Genomic DNA, 18,993 nt, shown 5'->3' on the forward strand with positions numbered 1-18,993 from the left:
TCAGGCTCTGTGCTGACCGCTAGCTCAGAGCCTGGAGCCTGCTTCCAATTCTGTGTTCCTCTCTCTCTGCCCCTCCCCTGCTCATGATCTGTCTCTGTCTCTCAAAAATAAATAAATGCTAAAAATATTTTTTAAAAATTCTGATGTCTGCTTTCTTGGCACATTTTGGAAGGAGCAAGTCATTACATGTAGCTGGGTCTTTATCTCCTGAAAGCTGACTGAGTTTGAGTTGTCTAAACAAAATAACCTACGATGTTAATATTGTGGGCAGTTTTCATCAGCAGCTGTTAAAGTCTGATACTGAATGATACCAGTAATTCAAACATTTAAAATGCAACATTCACAGACCTTGCAAAATGAAAATCCCTCCAATAATGGGTTAGTAATGTCAAGTACTAACTAAACATGTTCCAAGTAAGGTCAAGAACTTACTCCTTAGAATTAAAAAGGGCTTGTCAAGAATATAAGAATCAAGGCTCATGGCGAACTGTGTATGTTTTAATAAAATCAACATCAATTCTACATTTTAATGGTTACCCATAGAAACTGCTCAAGAGAAGACTTTAGCCGAAGAGCCATAAGGCATCCCCAATCCTGGTGTCTTTAATATTGTCTTTAAGTTCCATGTTGAGCGTCCAACTTCGGCACAGGACCCAGAGGAAATTCTACTTTTGTAAAACAACTGGGTACGCTAAGGCCATGATCCAAAACACAAGCTTTAAAAACACCACCACTCTGCTTTAGGCTACCTTTCTACAAGTGATTCTGTGAAGAGTAAGACACTGTGAATAAATGGTCTATAGAAGACCAGACAATTCTTCTGTTTTGGCCACACAGACTTTCCTATTGAGATAAGCCCTTGTTAGAGGATTCTCAGATCAGTCCAGGTGCCACTTTCCAATTCTGGGAACCTGGCCTTTCAGACCAAATGCAACACAATCCCGTCGCTCGGGCCACCTGTGCAAAGGCTACAAATGGCAGACCACTGTTGGCTTCCCGAAATATTAGCTCATTTAAGTTCTCTGTCTTAAGAGCAGGTCCCTGCTTAAAAACAAACCCAAAAAATCAGCTCAATTACTCTCTGCCGTGTATTTGTTTATTAAAAAGCAAAGCACATTACTAGCACGTGGAGTCAAAAGTAAGGTTGGGAGAGTGAGGGACACAAACCATGAGAGACTACTGAATACTGAGAATGAACCGAGGACTGAAGGGGGAGGGGGAGGGGGAGGAGGGAAGGGGGGTGATGGTCATGGAGGGGGGCACTTTTGGGGAGAAGCACTGGGTGTTGTATGGAATCCAATTTGACAATAAACTATTATAAATTTAAAAAAAAAGAAGGTTGGGTTCATTTTGTACCGCAGAAACCCTGCAGTGAACTAGCCACTAGATCCCACTCACTCCTGTGGCTTCACACAAGGAAGAAGGTAACATGTGGATACTTTCTCTGGAAAAGCTGGACACCCATGATTTACCAGAGACCCGAATGTAACTGCCTGACAATATGTCAGCCATCTGTGCCACTGTCAAAGCTGAAAACTATGCAAATCACACGCAGTACGTACTTAATAAAAGAAAAATCAGAAATTTACTTAAGCTCCCTAAAACGTAGAGAGCATCACACTTTCATGTTTCACAGTGATTGGTTTAACGCCATCTGCCTGTTAAAACTGTCACTTAAAATGTACATGTCAAAGTGCTTCAAATGCAGCATCCTAATTACAATCCCTTCTGGAAGGTTCTGGTACTGGCAGCTAATTTAGGAAGGTTATTCACCCGCAGGGTGTTCGTGAAGAGGCATGCTGCCTCACACAGACACTTCACAGGACAAAGAAAATTCTAATCGGACTTCACAAATCTCCCAGAGTGCTCAGTCAAGTCCAGAACTGCTAAAGGCCACTCCGAGCACAGGAATCAACACAACCAAGGATTTCTGTGTTTATTTCTGCCTTTTGGGGGGACCCATAGCCAAAAGCTCTAGCCCATCGGCTTTATTCTGTTGCCTCCGGCACATTCCCAGACCCAGACCAGCAAAGAGATCTAAGGCGACTGAGACTGGAATGTGGCAAGGTCCAGGCGCGACAGAGCCGGTGGGCGACTATCCTTGGTGGTGGCAAGTGGAAAGGAAGAATGAAAGGAGGAGTTACACACAGGCTTCTACTTAAAATACAAACGGGCAATGGAGCCTTTGACTCAAACACCTTCAGTTTATATTTTTATTTTCCACAGGTGATAGAACCAAAGTCTACTTTGGCAAGCAAGGTACATTCCAAAGGTTTTTCAACTGACTGCAAAATCAATTCTTTGAAAATCGAGCCCGTAGGACACTCAAATCTACATTTGAATTTGAAATGAGTGGAGGAATGATGATGATTTAAATGGAAATGTGAAAAGTTAAGCTCTGCATTGCACTAGGATCACTGGGCACTATGATGAGCCCTTCTTCTCCTTAAAGTAGACCCTATGCCTGCTTTTTCTTTTGCTTATTCCTCCAAAGTCCAGACCCCGGGTCATGATCAATGCTCTTGTGGTACCTATTTAGAATGTGGGCAACGCTAGACACGCATTCCTCTTCCTCAAGCCTCTATACTAAAATGAACGACATGCTGGTCATAGTACTGTAACATTCTAGACCGTCATCAGCATGGAGCTTTTTGAAAATTAGAATTAAGAGTATTTTAAGCACAGTGTGATTAAAATGCCAAGGACAATTTTGTTTCCTATATGTTACTCTTGAGACTAACAGTCATACACTGCATCCACTGTGTGTGGATGGAGGGTGCCGACACACCTGTGACAAGTCAAGGATCGGGCACGGCGCAATGACATACTCTACTCAGGTAAAGGTTGCTCTACCCCATGCCCCTCCTCAAAAAGAGGGAAATCGTTTGTGTCAAGCACGAAAGGACAGTTTTCGTACCATAACCTGACAGGAAACTTCTCAAGGTCTGGGTAACTCTGGTCAGCAGAGACACAAAGCGAACCTCGGGCCTGGCTAAGGCGCTCTACTCTGCAGCGGATGGGAAACACGCATGCGCGGCTCACCAGGCCGCTGCTCCCCTACAGGCAGCTGGGCGTGTGCCGGGAGGAAGGCTGGGGTGCTCGGCTCACCCCCACAGTATCACGCAGAAGCCCGAAATATCTCTTCTATTTGTATCTCTACTTTGGAAATGTTATGGTGCTTGGCACTGACGAATGCTCAGCGCTCTCTGTGACGGGGTCCTGCCTCGGCTGCTGCATCACGAGTAACGTCTCAAGATGACGACCAAACCCAGGACAGGTCAGCAGGCCGCTAGAGATTCCCAAGTCCACAGTATTCTGGGACAGTTACTCAGTTTCGCTTTGATCTTGCTGACAGCCCTTTCTTTCATCTAACGGTGCCAATGAAACTACGGCGTGGTTCTTTACCACTGTAGGGGACATAAAGCACAGGCACAAACGATTTCAAATAAACCTGATGCAATAGGAAAAAAGAACAGAAACACACTTGGAGGAAAACAGCCCCAGAAGTGCCAGAAAGGGGGTGTGTGTGTGTGTGTGTGTGTGTGTGTGTGTGTGTGTGTAACTATACTGTGCAAGGTGAAGAAAGCCTGTGGTCCAAATTTGTCATTTAATAAATATTCATCAGTTCTTTTCTTATATAATACACATTAATCTCATTCTGTGTCAAAGGTCAACAAGACAGTAAAATGATTAGCTCAGAAGCCTTTGAATGAAGCTTTGTCCCCAGCCCAAACAGGTCAATTTTACAGATGACAAAAGACAAGGCATACAAAAAATAGTTACCGTTACTTAATTTGTTCCTTCTCGGACCTCCATGATGGCAATTTACTAACAAACATGGAATCACTACCCACATTTTCCTGATCAACTTCTCACCTATTTTCGGTCTCAGAAAAAGTCACCAAATATACTTCAACCTTTATGAGCCGTTTTTAAAAATGAGTACAGAACCACTGAGTTAGCTCCTGGACTCATTTCTAATAAACTGGATGACAGTGATTAGAATTTACAAATTTAAAAACTGAAGTATCAACTACATAGTTATTTTTACAAAGCAGCAGACTGAAATTCAAAAAGGAATACACTATAATTAAATTTAACGATGGTCACATTCATAGATAAATAATGGTAAAGAATGTAATTACATATCAACACAGTGGTGCCTATTTTATCCAAGTGCAATCCATCCAAAAAAAAAAGGGTTTAAGATACACTCTTCATTCAAGCACAAACTTCATTCAGTGGAAAAGAAAAGAAAAGTCAGCAAGTAAATCTCACCACCACCCAACTCAATGGAGACAATGTCAAAAAGAAAGAAAATATCCACATTCATGAGAAGGTGTCATCTATTGAACGACCACTCTGAAGTCAAAGGGATTTTTACGTCTGTCACTGAACCTCAACTATTATTCCAAGTCATTTTAAAGAGAGGAGGTACTAGGTTAAGGCATATATCTCAAAAGTTTTCTTCAACTGGGGAAGTGGGCCGATTGGGGAAGAAGGAATTGCTACTCCTTTATCCTGTATGAAATAAAAAACACAGCACTCTCTCCTCCACAAAAAAGAGACAGGACGGACGGATGGAAGAATAAATTGAATCAGAAAACTAATTTTGGAGTGAGGTTCATAGCAGTAATTCATAGCGAGGTTCATGAGATTCCTAACTCCAAAACATATTTTTCTAAAAAGAGATCTCTGTGTCCCTTACGAGTAATTATCACAAGACAGGGACTGTCACATGCATTCACATCATCATAGTTTGCAGGCACAAATCTCAGCAACTTGCAGCTGAGGGGGGAAAATACCACGTTTAAACAATGAACCACATTAATGTGTGAGCTACAATGAGAATCCATTCTCTACTAAGTCTCAATAGAATATTTTTCTTTAACAGAAAATTAAACTGGGGCACCTGGGTGGTGCAGTCAGTTAAGCATCTGACTCACGATCTCGGCTCAGGTCATGATCTTGCAGTTTGTGAGTTCGACCCCCCGATCCGCTCTGCGCTAACTGCATGGAGTCTGCTTGGGATTCAGTCTCTCCTTCTCCCTGCCCCTCCTCCGCTTGTGCTCTCTCCCTTTCTCTCCCTCTCTCGCTCTCTCTCCATAAATAAACTTTAAAAAAATTTTAAGACATAAAATAAAATTAAACTATTTATCAAGATCTGTTTCCAAGAAAGAGAGCCGGAATACTAGAGAATCTAAATACATATATACTAGCTCTCTAAGCACATGAGGACAAAAGGCATTTCCGTGGGAAAGAGGAACCAGTATTTGGCAACTGCACACTGTTCTGTAATCATTTGGCATCTCCAGCTAACAGGGGCTTGCTCTTATCTTTTCCCTACCTTAGATTTGGGCTACTGATAACTTCCACAGCTAAGGACCTACTAGGGAAGCAGTACCAAATTTGAAAACATTTTGTGGTTTTCTTAATGCTATCAGGGTTCCTAAACCAATCTTGGGGCTTTAAAAATAAAGACAGAGCATCTTTAACTCTGTATGAACCAAAACATTATGGAATCATGAAGCTAAAATCATTAGAAACATTTTTCTGGTCTAAAGTACATTATGCCTAACCAAAAAGCCACATGGTTGTATAAACAGTAAGTTGGGAGTTAGTAGGTCCAAAATTCCGTGAGTTCAGATCATTCGTATCACTCTTGCTGTCCGAGAACTATACACACTGAGTTCCCATGACTGTTAAGCAGATCAGTTTAGTTCAATGGTGATGGATGAAATATTTACAAGCATCTTATTTACAGTACTGCCTTCTGTAGATTACAGGCCAACACTCCTTTCTTCCATTCCTAGTCAATCCGAGTTTGGTTTCCTCAATGAGAAGGGATAAATCTGAAAATGGCTGCTCAGCTGCTTGACCTAGAGAAAACCAGAACATGAGATGGTGACAAATACATTCTTAATTATTTTTCCAAAGCACGCAGAATTCACCCACTGGGGACGACAATTTACTGACACAGCAAACCTCAGCAGAAATAATGAAGAGGCTTTTGGGGACTAGGAGAGCACAGAGCTAGACGGCTCTAGAGTTCTACAGAATGTTAGAACTACCTTGGGAGGGTTAGGCCTTAAACATGGGTCTGCCTAAGTCCCAAATCTAGAATTTCTTCCAGAGCCCTCCAGACCACCCAGATTAACACCCAAATCTAATGGCTTAGTTGACATATAATATCTAGTAGGTCAAATATTTACATTTATAGTTAGACTCTATATCCAGCTGCTTACAGCATTTCTAGATAATCATTCCTAATCCTGATGAAACAGGATAAAAGCAGATCTCTACATTTTAGGAGGTTTAGGCCACATTGGTTAGGGTATCAAGACCTTGGTTACGTGTCAGTTACCAAATTTCTAGTTCTGTTGTTATTATTTATATTTCACGAGTTCAAATGAATATTTTGTGTAGCTGGCAAGTTTTACCTTGTGGTCAAAAGTTGCAAAGTAGTTAAGGGAGCACGAAGACAAAAAAGATGTTCCTAGATTTTTTCTCAATTACTTTCATTTATTTTCCAGATTTTTAACAGTGAAACTGTACTGCCTTTGTGATGTAAAGATAAAAGGCTTTTGGCTTGGTTTGGTGTACGTACGGTTTCCTAACTAAAGATACGCTTCTGAAAGGTTGTAGTAAATTAGAAAAATTATAAAAGACATTTACAACTGTATTCTACTTCATGCATGTGACCAAAGAAATATAAAATAAAGCCTAAGAAGAGTGTTAATATAAAATAAAGCATTTACATTAAGTATGCACAACTAAAAACATAAATGATTATGTCCTCGTGTCACAATCCATAGTTACCGCGAATTTTTTTTCCATCTACTTTGTTCTAACAAATGTAGGCTGCTTGGGGAGAACATTAAGGGAACAGACCTAAGTTTAGCAACATATACAAGGTATAAAGTAGTTCTCAAGCATGACAGGTTTAATATTTTAAATATTTTTTATAATGGCTATTTATTTTTGAGAGAGAGACAGAGCATGAGTGGGGGAGGAACAGAGAGAGAGGGAGACACAGAATCCCAAGCAGGCTCCAGGCTCTGAGCTGTCAGCACAGAGCCTGATGCAGGGCCCGAACTCAAGAACAATGAAATCATTACCTGAGCCGGAGCCGGACACTTAACTGAGAGCCACCCAGGAGCCCCTAGGTGCGCACATTGTAAAATATTACGACAGAAGACATGTGTCTCAAACTGAGTCACAGTAGAGTTCCTTTCAAAACAAGCATACCACATAAAAGCAGTATTTTAAGAGCCATAAAAACATGAATACCCTTTTACATAACCCTATTGCTCTGAAATTAACCTCAGAAAATAAAATAAAGAAAAATATATTATTCCACTGGAAGTCCTAGCATCAGCAATCAGACAACAAAAGGAAATAAAAGGCATCAGAATCAGCAAAGAAGAAGTCAAACTTTCACTTTTCGCAGATGACATGATACTCTACATGGAAAACCCGATCAACTCCACCAGAAGCCTTCTAGAACTGATCCATGAGGCTTTGAAGGAGCAGCGGGCGGGAATGGCTGCCGAGAAGAGACACTGTTGGAGATGACCGACCTGCTACAGAGATGGATGAAACCGTTGCGAGTTTATCAAGAGGACCATCTTGAAAATCCCATTGACTTGATATGATGACAGTCCTCAAAGCCTGGGATTTTTTACCTAAAAGTCAACTGCAGACCGTAAACTTCCGGCAGAGAAAGGAATCTCTCGTTCAGGACTTGGTTCTGCTCTGCGAGAATAAGCGTGCCCTCTTAGACATGGTTTATACTCAATTGCATCAGCAGCAGAAAGTTTGGGATGTTTTTTAAATGAGTAAAGAACGAGGTGAAGACGTTGACCTTTTTGATATGGAACAATTCAAAAGTTCATCTGAGAAAATTCTTCGGAGAGCATTAAAAAATGTGACGGTCAGCTTCAGAGATGCTGAGGAGAACTCGGTACGGACTCAGATTGCCTGGGGAATGCCGTTTAGAAAGCCAAACCAGTACAAACCTGTTTATGTGGTATATTGTGCCCAGACCCCCTACGCCTTCACTTCCTTCTGCCAGCTCAGAAGCAACATGCCCCTTCTGCGTCAGGCCCTGACAGTTGCTAGCAATCACCATCAGATTGTGAAAATGGACCTCAGAAGCCGCCACCTGGACTCTCTGAAGGCTACTGTCTTCAAACAGTATAATCAGACCTTTGAAACTCACAACTGCACTATACCTCTGCAAGAAACCCTTGCGCTGGACATGCACATGGATTCAAGGATCATTCATGAAAACAGAATCGAAAAAGAGAGAGTCCAGAGAGTGACTCAAGAAACTTTTGGAGACTATCCTCAACCAAGACTAGAATTTGCACAATATACACTTGAAACGAAATTCAAAAGTAACTTCCATGGAGGCATCCTGGCTGAGGGAAAAGAGCCCCTCTGGTGCCTAATAAAGTTCTCTAGCCGGCATCCTCTGGAAGCATTGAAACCCTTAGCACCAGCTGGTACTGCAGATGCACCACTTTCTCCACTGCTCACTTGCATACCCAACAAGGCAATGAATTATTTTAAAATTAGAGATAAATAAGATGTAAGCACGGTGTTTCCTTGACTCCACTGCTTACGCACTTCAGTGAACAGCTAGCTAGACAGCTTCTGTTTATGAACTTGTGTTTTAGAAATGCATCTTTGACATTGATAGTCCAGAAATGTCCAGTGTGCTTGTTGGGACTGATTCTTTCCTCCTCCAGTGTGCACTCCGCTCCCCCATATCCTGCAAAGTACAGCAACTGTGGGCCTTTAAAAAGTTATTAGGTCTCCTTTTTCTCAGTCCTATCCCTCCCCTATCCCAGAGAGACTGGGTTCTAATTGCTTGTTTTCAAGGATTGTGTCTGAAGCCTCGGATCATGGGAAGAAACAGCAAGAAACTATCCTCAACTCAAAACTTTCTAGGAAAATCATAAAATTGGCCCATTCAAAGGGTAGAGCTGGGTCTGTTAAGTTACTGCAGGAAGTAGAATATCAGATGATTCAGTACCATAAAATAATAGTTTCAATGTGAGTATGATACTTCTCATAATCTGTTTTATCCTACATACGCCATTCAAACTCACCATACTATACTGATTTGTGAAAAAAGATTTTAAAACTGGCAAAAAAAAAAAAAAAAAAAGAACTGATTCAGCAAAGTTGCAGGGCACAAAATCAATGTACAGAAATCAGTTGCATTTTTATACACCAATAATGAAGCAACAGAAAGAAAAATCAAGAAACTCATCACATTCACAATTGCATGAAAAACCATAAAATACCCAGGAATAAACCCAACCAAAGATGTAAAAGACCTGTACGATGAAAACTATAAGAAAGCTTATAAAAGAAATTGAAAAAGACACAAAGAAATGGAAAACCATTCCGTGCTCATGGACCAGAAGAATAAACATTGTTAAAATGTCATTATTACCCAAAGCAGTCTACACATTCAATGCAATCCAAATCAAAATTGCACCAGCATTCTTTTGGAAGCTAGAACAAACTATCCTAAAATTTGTATGGAACCACAAAAACCCATGAATAACCAAAGTAATATTGAAGAAGAAAACCAAAATGGGAGACATCACAATCCCAGACTTTAGCCTCTACTACAAAGCTGTCATCATCAAGGCAGTATGGTATTGGCACAAAAAACAGACACATAAACCAATGGAATAGAATAGAGAGCCCAGAACTAGACCCACAAGTGTATGGCCAATTAATCTCTGATAAAGCAGGAAAGAGTATCCAATGGAAAAATGGCAGCCTCTTGAAGAGGTGATGCTGGGAGAATTGGACAGCAACATGCAGGTGAAACTAGACCACTTTCTTACACTATACACAAAAATAAACTCAAAATGGATGAAAGACCTGAATGTGAGATGGGAAACCATCAAAACCCTAGAGGAAAATGCAGGAAATAGCCTCCTTGACTTCAATCGCGCAGCAATTTCCTACTCGACACATCCCCAAAGGCAAGGGAATCAAGAACAAAAATGAACTATTGGGACCTCATCAAGATAAAAAGCTTCTGCACTGCAAAGGAAACAATCAAAAAAACTAATAAGCAACCAACAGAATGGGAAAAGATAGTGGCAAATGGCATATCGAATAAAGAGCTAGTATCCAAAATCTACAAAGAACTCACCAAACTCCACACCCGAAATATGAATAATCCAGTGAAGAAATGGGCAGAAGACATAAATAGACACTTCTCCAAAGAGGACATCCAGATGGCCAATAGGCACATGAAACGATGCTCAGCATCACTCATCATCAGGGAAATACAAATCAAAACCACACTGAGATACCACCTCACACCGGTCAGAGTGGCTAAAATGAACAAATCAAGAGACCATAGATGCTGGTGAGGATGTGGAGAAACAGGCACCTTCCTACACTGTTGGTGGGAATGTAAACTGGTGCAGCCGCTCTGGAAAACAGTGTGGAGGTTCCTCAAAAAACTATCAATAGAACTCTGCTATGACCCAGCAATAGCACTGCTAGGGATTTACCCAAAGGATACAGAAGTGCTGACACATAGGGGCACATGTACCCCAATGTTCACAGCAGCACTTTCAACAATAGCCAAATCATGAAAGAGCCTAAATATCCATCACCTGATGAATGGATCAAGAAGATGTGGTTTATCTATACAATGGAGTACTACATGACAATGAGAAAGAATGAAATCTGGCCGTTCGTGGCAACGTGGATGGAACTCGAGGGTGTCATGCTAAGTGAAATAAGTCAGGTGGAGAAGGACAGGTACTGTATGTTTTCACTTATAGGTCTAACAGGAGAAACCTAATAGGAGACCATGGGAATGGGAACGGGGCGGGGCGGGGAGAGTTAGGGAGAGGGAGGGAGGCAAATCATGAGAGACTCTTGAATACTGAGAACAAACTGAGGGCTGCAGAGGGAGGAGGGAAGTGGTAGGGGGGGTTGATGGGCATGGAGGAGGGCACTTGTGGGGAAGAGCACTGGGTGTTATATGGAAACCAACTTGGCAATAAACTATTTTAAAAAAATATAAAAAAAATAAAAATAATATTCAAGAAGAAAAACAAAGAAAAATATATTATTCCAGATTGTTATTATTGTTGCTGTTATTATTATTATTATTATTATTCCAATCTTATTTGTAATGGTAAAAATTTGGAAACAATCTAGGTGATTAAAATAACTGGATCATAACTAAGTAAATTGGGTAATTATTAAGTAATCTCGATGGAATACTGTACAGCAATTAAAAACCATAATTATAAGACCATGTTAAAAATAATTAGAAAAGAATATTAAAGCATGAGGAAAAGAAAATAAATTGCATAGTTCTGATTTTCATTTTATTATATCTATCTTAGTCCATTTGCCCTGAAACTAGTCTCTTTTTTTAGAAGAGAATAGAATATTCTTAGAATATTAAGGTTTGCAAAATACTTCTTAAATCCATTCTCTTCTATAATTCCCCTTATTAAAAACTCCCCTAAAACTAGAGAAACAAGTACGGAGGGCGCCTGGGGAGCTCAGTCGCTCGCACATCCGACTCTTGATTTCGGCTCAGGTCATGATCCTGTGAGTGCAAGCTCCGTGTCAGGATTAGGATTCCCTCTCTCTCCTTCTCTCTGCCCCTCCCCTGTGCACACTCTCTGTCTCTGTCTCTCTCTCAAAATAAGTAAGTAAACTTTTTAAAAAACGTATAGAAATAGATAATCAACAGATGGGATTATTTGGTCTCATGTCATTAAAAGCACACAAGAGTGTACAATCCCACTCACCAAGGAAACAGTTTACATTTCTACCTAAAGACAAGAATTCCCCATAATAATTATCCAGCTTTAAAAATTATTTATAGTTACTGTAACATAGTCATCAGAGAAACAGCATCTGATATTATGTACCTGGATGTTATCCAAAATTTGGAGGGACTATCCCAATTCTTCCAGCTACTTCCATAAGCAGCTGTCTTTTGAAATTTTTCCTTCACCACCTTTCTACTACTTACAAGAGCCAAACAGAAACAGTTTTGCCCCAGATGACTCACCACTCGTACTCCATAATGGACATGAGCCAGCGTGAAGACAGCCGTTAAGGTATACAAGAGAGCGCTCTCAATGGAAGGGGATACTCCTAACTTCACCACCAGGAGGACCAAGAAAAGAGGAACCAGCAACCAATTCAAAGTTGGGCACCGGGTACTGCTCATTTGACAGACAATCAGCTGACACTTGAAGTCAGGGAGAAAAAAAAAATTGAATGAAAAATTAATTGGCAAAGCACTTCAAAATAAGTCACGCCAACATTTACACACGTTCCAGGACTTGAGCCAACACAGTTACATGACGTTACTAAGTTCAGTAGATCTCAACGGCTCGGGTGCCCAGCTGAACCCCTGTCCCCACCTCCAAACCCGTGGACCCTCAGAGTGTGTGTCAGGCGAGGCCGGGAAACAAGTTAGTACGGATGCTGTAGAAGGCATTCTTCCACTTGGTAACAGTTTGGATAAAAGGAATTTCTCCCGATTTTAAGATGGTGTGATGATCTGAAAAGAACTCTCAAAATAGCCTTTTATAATAAGCTCCATGCAACTAAGTTTCCATCTGGGGACGAAGGGATGCTGTCTCCAGCTCAGTCCTGTCGTCGTATTAACACCTCAAAACCTCTCTGGCTTCCTTTACCTTCAATACCTTACTCAAATCTATTCGTATTCCTTCAGAGATAATTTTTTAATACAATTCATTAATATTTTCAGATCTTTACGCCCTGGGAAATCAGGAGGACTGGTGACAATGAACGCACATGACACACAGACACATGAGCTCGGTGGCTCGCTTATAAACACTTATTGAGGTCCTGGCCGGAGCGGGAGCTCACGCTCGCTGCATGTCAGGACTACTGGGGTCTTTTCTCAACGGCACCTGATATCTCCTGTGTGCCGTCTTCCCAGGCCAGTGCAGAGAAATGGCTTTTGAAAAATATGGTGTATTTATTAAAAGTTTTCACATCCTGTTCTGAATTTTAAAATCAGCTGATTTAAAAGTGTGTGTGTGTGTGTGTGTGTGTGTGTGTGTGTGTGTGTTCTCAAAAACCCCTTTCAGCTTCCCTAAACTAATCATTAGATCTGTAGCCATCTGGAAAAGATAATTTCCGGCATGTTCTGTGTTTGGGTTTATTAGTCTTTCAAGTTTCTATTGTAAAATCTCTCTAAATTAAAATGTTTATTTTAATTTTAAAGATCTCTCCAATTATCACATTTTGTCATATATTCCTGAGATATGACTTAGATGAAAAAAGCCAGGGTGCCTGGGTCACTCAGGTTAAGCGTCTGACTCCTGGTTTAGGCTCAGGTCATGATCTCACAGTTAGTGAGATCGAGCCCTATGTTGGGCTCTGTGCTGACAGCAAGGAGCCTATTTCGGATTCTCTCTGTCCCTCCTTCCCTCCCTCTCCCTCTGTCTCTGCCCCTCCCTTGCATGTGCTTTCTCTCACTCAAAATAATAAACATTTAAAAAAAGAAAAAAAAAAAAACCTTACTGTGATGTTGGCAAAGGCTGTTCCAACCATAAAGTAGAATATTCTAGGATGTATCTCTAAAATATCTGAAGGTGACTGAAGGATCCATGCTGTAGACAAAATGAATAGCAAACATGGAGAAAAAAAGGGAACCATAGCTTCATAGACTGAATTGTGTTTCAAGGTGTTATTTTTATAGCTTCTGAAAAAAAAATCAAGTAACACAAAGAACATTATTACATATAAAACTCATACCATATTTGCAACTTTTGTAGTTCTCAGACTACTTTCACACTTATCCTCTTATTTAACACTCAAAACAATCCCATGGCATACAGAGAACCGACATTACTAAACCCCATTTTACAGACAGGTTAAGTGGCAAGGTGAGAAGTCAAATTTATAAAACTTGCTACCAAGTGGCAGGGCCCGGACTACAATGGATGTGTTCCGACCCCGGGTCCTCTAAAGATAAATAAAACCTGATCTTTCGTGTTACAAGGTTTACACTCTAATAGGGGCTAATACAATGACCACAAAACAGCACTAGCGAGTACCTGGCTGAAGTTATTAGGATACAGAGTGACGGAGTATCTAAGAGGGAAGACTCTGCTCTGAGGCTGTCCTAGCACATCTCAGTGTCTCGGGCACACGCTCCCATATGCGTTTGCTCATCTGAATAAAGCCCCAAATTCAAGAAGGCTTGGTTCTACCACTGATTACATGACCTTGGACAAGATATTGCCTGATTAGGACCTCATCCTTAGAAGATGAGGAAATGTCTCAATCTCTAAGGCCTTCAGAGCTTTACGTTTTATGGTTTCTATGAATGGCTGCCAGCTGCCGTAAATAGGGAAGGGCCACAGGGTGTGGCCTGACGGCAGGAGCTGCCAGACAGCTCTGAAAGCTGAAGGATGAAGCGGGAACTACAAGTGTTTCACGGGGAGGAAACAGCACTAGACGGAGGTGGAGCACAATTACCAAGGAGGGAAAAGAGCAAAATACACTCAGGCCCCATAGGAAATTCAGTGTGGCTGAGCGAGGGTGAAGTGCAGACCAGAGAAACGAGGCTCCGTCCAGGCAATGCCCACTGTGCGCCCCCACCCCCACTCCTCGAGGTGGGAATTTTTATACAGTGCGACTTGGGAAGTTAGCATCGATCCCAGGTTTGGTCTAAACCACGCAAGTTCAGAAATTTAATGTTATGATCATGCTGACTAAACTTACACAGAATCAATTCGTAAAAACTTATCATCAGTTTCTAAAAAGGACATTTACCTGTCACTATTCAATGGGAACACACTCCTTCCCAATTTACTCACAAAAAATAACAAATTAGAAGACTGCCTGGTGAGCCAAAACTGTAACAAAAAAACTAGCAGTTTTGTGCTGTGGTTGAACCGACCAAGGGCCACCATAGATGCCCTAACGGGCCCTAACCTCATCCCAGGTTCAAAATACAGTTATTATGACATTCTCAAAACGTCCAGATTCCAAAAGCAAAAACAGATCCTAAAATTCATCTGAGGAACAACTGTCACACTTCTTGCCCAAGGAAAGAAAGTACTTACCTGAAAAAGTTTAATAAGCTCATTGGGAGAGTCACACATAATGCACAGCCTGAAAGGGAGAATGTTTACATTACTGTAAGTTATAATGCAAGAGGGATTTGTATAATTACCGAATACATACAACATTTGTAATACTTTTAGACCCAGCCATTCGTAGCCTCAGGTTTACTTCTGCAGTGAGGCTGACTACATTTCGGACCCACAGCGACACTCGAAGAGGGCGGGGGGGGGGGGGGGGGGGGGGGGGGGGTGCAGTCTGGCGGCTCGGTGCCGAGGCTCAGGAGCCAGACTGGGCTTGAATCTCAGCTGTGCCAACAGGTCATGTGATTTCAAGCACATTACCATTCCAGTGTCTCCATTTCCTCTTTTGTAAAACAGAATAATAGAATTGGCCCCTACGGTAGGGTTTTGGGAATTAAAATTGGCCTCAAGGTAGGCTTTTGAGGATTAAATGAGTTCTTACATGTTAAGGTGCCTGGAATGCACAGTCGCACAAGCGTGAGTTTTGGAAAGAACAGGTCAGGTGATAAATGGATTCTGCAGCTTCCCGTTTCCACTGATTTTTATTTCCCAAGCATTCTTCACTTCTCCGCCCACTCCTGAGCAGACACCAGTTCTGGCCCCTCAGACCTAATGAGGACAGCCTTCCCAAGAAGCCCCACCATTGCTTCTGCTGCCCTCACTTTCCATCTTACTCTGCTATTCCCGATCACTCGCCAGACTTTTCCATGGCCTTCAGTCCCTCAGTGCTCGTGTATTCATTCTGCCTGCCTTTGCAGACTGTGCTCTTGAATTTACCCAGTTCTCTTAATGACCAAACTCAATATTCTTCCTTCATTCCTGACTTCGAAGTGAGAGCATTCGGTGACTCTCCGCTAACTGCAATTCTTCCCTCCCTTTGCCTGTGTGACTCCAGGCTCCCAGTGTTCCCGTTAGCCCTCCAGCCACTGCGTGTGGGGTCCTTTATTGGCAACTCTGTCTCCTGCGCATTCCTAACTGGGCATTCACCTGTGCCTCTATGCTCCCTCAGGGAATCCTCTCTTACAGCTTTAACTAGAAGCTTCTTGCAGATGACTCCAAAAGCTAGCAATGTACTCTTGGGCAAATCAGACGACCTCTCTGAGCTTCAGACTCCACAGTTATCCAATGTGCATGGGTTCAATGATTTCCTTATGTCCCTTGCATTTTTAAAATTCTCTGATTTGGAGCACCTGAGTGGTTCAGTCGGTTTAGCATCCAACTCTTGATTTCGACTCAAGTCATGATCTCACTGTTTGTGAGTATGAGCCCCACATCAGGCTCTGCACCGACACCATGAAGTCTGCTTGGGATTCTCTCTCTCTCTCCCTCTCTCTCTGCCCCCTACCATGCATGCACATGTACTCTCTCTGTCTCTCTCCCTCCCTCAAAATAAATAAATGTTTTTTAAAAATAAGTAAAAATAAAATTCTCTGATTCTACAAATTATAGAGATGTAATTCCTGATCTTTCTCTCTGTCATACTCCAAATCAACACGAGGCAAGTTTCTGGAAACTTCATTTGGGTATTTCACTGTCACTCAACAGATTAGCCCTAGCTTATGCACTCCAGGCTCCCATTGGCCATCTTTGGCCTGGGGTGAGAAGGTGCTCAATGCAGTTCTGGCCTGAAGGATCAAAGACAGAAAGAGATGCCTTCAAAACAATTCATGAGACATTTGGCTAAAATGAGATGAAAAGGCTGGAATCCACCAAACAGAAATCTCATCTGAGAAGATGAATTACTCTGCCACTTCCAAGCCCAACTGGAACCAAGTTCCTCAAGCTAGAAGAGCTCAGAGAGAAGGAGACAAGCGGACGTCCTCAGACCTTGTTAGCAGGTGACTCCGCATCGTGCTGGGAAGCACAGGCAGAGGCACTGAATCAATTAACCCAGAATCAGTGTGGCTCTGAGGTGTTGGAAACAGGCTGACACAAACTTGCGAAACATTTGCTACCAAGAGCGTTTTTAGTTTCAAATATCTTGAACTAGCTCTAGCTTACATGCAGCAAGGATGCAGGAGGCCTGGGCTGTATACAGGTTGCCGGAGAGACACACTGCGTCTTCCATTTCTTCTCTCAACAGCACCTAATGTACTTTCCGTAGAAAGGACAGGCATTCCTCAGAGATATTACAGGTCGACTCCATAACCACCGCAATAAAACGACTATCTAACATCACAAGAAAGAAAGTCACATGGATTTTTTGGTTTCCCAGTACATAAAAGTTATGCTTACACCACAATGTCGTCTATTAAGAGTGCAATAGCATTACATCTAAAAAAATGTGCTTGCTATAATTAAAAAATACTTTATGGCTATAAAACTCTAACCATCATCTGAGCTTTCGGTGAGTCGTAATCTTTTTGCTGGTGAAGGCCTTGTCTCGAGGTCGATGGCCCTGACCCATCAGGGGGCTGGCGGCCGGGAGGACTGTGGCATGATCTTCAAATGAGAAACAAGGACGCGTCCGACTTCTCCTTTCACAGTTTCTCTACAGCGTGTGATGCTGTTTGGTAATGTTTATCCACTACAGAACTTCTTTCGAAACAGAGGAGTCCCTCTCCAACCCTGACACTGCTTTATTCAACGAAGTTTATGCAATATGCAAAAGCACTGGCTGTCATTTCAGCAATCTTCACAGCATCTTCCCCTGTAGACACGATCTCGAGAAACCCATGTTGCTTTTTCATCCATGAGAAGTAACTCATCTGTTACAAAGTTTGATCATGAGATCGTAGTAATTGAGTCCCATCTTCAGGCTCTATTTCTAATTCGGGTTCTTTTCCTGTTCTCACCTCCTTCCCTGAAGTCTTGAGCCCCTCAGTCATCCAGAAAGGTTGCAATCAACTTCTTCCAAATTCCTGTCAATGTTGATATTTTGGCCTTTCCCCATGAATCATGAATGTTCTTAGTGGCATCTAGAATCTTGAATCCTTTCCAGAAGGTTTTCAATTTACTTTACCTAGATCCACCAGATCTTACGACCTTATAAAAATTTATTTATTTTTTTGGTAATAAGACTTGAAAACTGAAATCACTCTTCAGTCTGCAGGATGAAGGCTGTGTTAGCAAGCATGAAAACAGTGTCAATCCCATTATATGTTGTAATCAGAGCTCTGGGGTGAGCAGGTGTTTGTCAATGAGCGGTAGTATTTTGAAAGGAATCCTTTTTTCTGAGCAGATCTCAATAAAAGGCTTAAAATATTCAGTAAACCATGTTGTGAACAGATGTGCTGCTGTCTAGGCTTTGTTGTTCCGTGTACAGAGGACAGGCAGAGTAGGTTTAGCAAATTCTTAAGGGCCCTAGGATTTCCAGATAATCCGTGAGCACTGGCGTCACCTTCGAGTCACCAGTTGTGTTAGCCCCTAACATGAGAGTCATCCTGTCCTCTGAAGCCAGGCCCTGACTTCTCTTCTCTAGCTATGAAAGTCCTAGATGGCATCTCCTTCCCATGTTAAGGCTGTTACATCTACACTAAAAATCCACTGTGTAGTGTAGCCACCTTCCAGAATTATCTGAGCTAGATCTTCCAGAGAACTGGCTACAGCTTCTCCATCAAGCACTTGCTGCTTCACCTTGCACTTGAATGATATAGAGGAGTCTTCTCTCCTTAAACCTCATGAAGCAACCTCTGCTGGCTTCACACTTTTCTTCTGCAGCTTCCTTACCTCTCTCAACCTTCACAGAATTGAAGAGAGTTAGGGACTTGCTTGGAATTCGGCTCTGGCTCGGGGGAATGTTGTGGCTGGTTTGGTCTTCTATTCAGACCACTAAAACTTCCTCCATGTCAGCAATAAGGCTGTTTCTCACTCTCTTACCATTCTTGGGTTCAGGAAGTAGCACTTTTCATTT

The 18,993-nt window shown here is 41.9% G+C and overlaps 1 protein-coding gene and 1 pseudogene across 7 annotated transcripts in view; one reads left to right on the forward strand and one right to left on the reverse strand.

The window, feature by feature from the left end:
• Positions 1–2,199: 2,199 nt before the first annotated feature.
• The window catches only part of SELENOI (selenoprotein I), a 44,552-nt gene continuing 27,758 nt past the window's right edge, over positions 2,200–18,993 (reverse strand). For 2 of the 7 annotated variants that reach the window (XM_029938144.1, XM_029938141.1), the window contains exons 7-9: positions 15,120–15,168; positions 13,570–13,658; positions 5,801–5,879 (exon numbers count right to left, since the gene is read on the reverse strand). In XM_029938144.1, coding sequence (XP_029794004.1) covers positions 13,626–13,658; positions 15,120–15,168 — 82 coding nt within the window. In that variant the 3' untranslated portion in view covers positions 5,801–5,879; positions 13,570–13,625. Of the gene's footprint in view, positions 5,880–12,079; positions 12,263–13,569; positions 13,751–15,119; positions 15,169–18,993 lie in introns of those variants that run through there. The other 5 variants (XM_029938143.1, XM_029938140.1, XM_029938139.1 and 2 more) reach the window with 4 other exon arrangements.
• LOC115290267 lies at positions 7,592–8,590 on the forward strand (annotated as a pseudogene).

Source organism: Suricata suricatta, chromosome 4, assembly GCF_006229205.1.
Source record: "Suricata suricatta isolate VVHF042 chromosome 4, meerkat_22Aug2017_6uvM2_HiC, whole genome shotgun sequence".
In the NCBI taxonomy this organism is placed as follows: Eukaryota; Metazoa; Chordata; class Mammalia; order Carnivora; family Herpestidae; genus Suricata; species Suricata suricatta.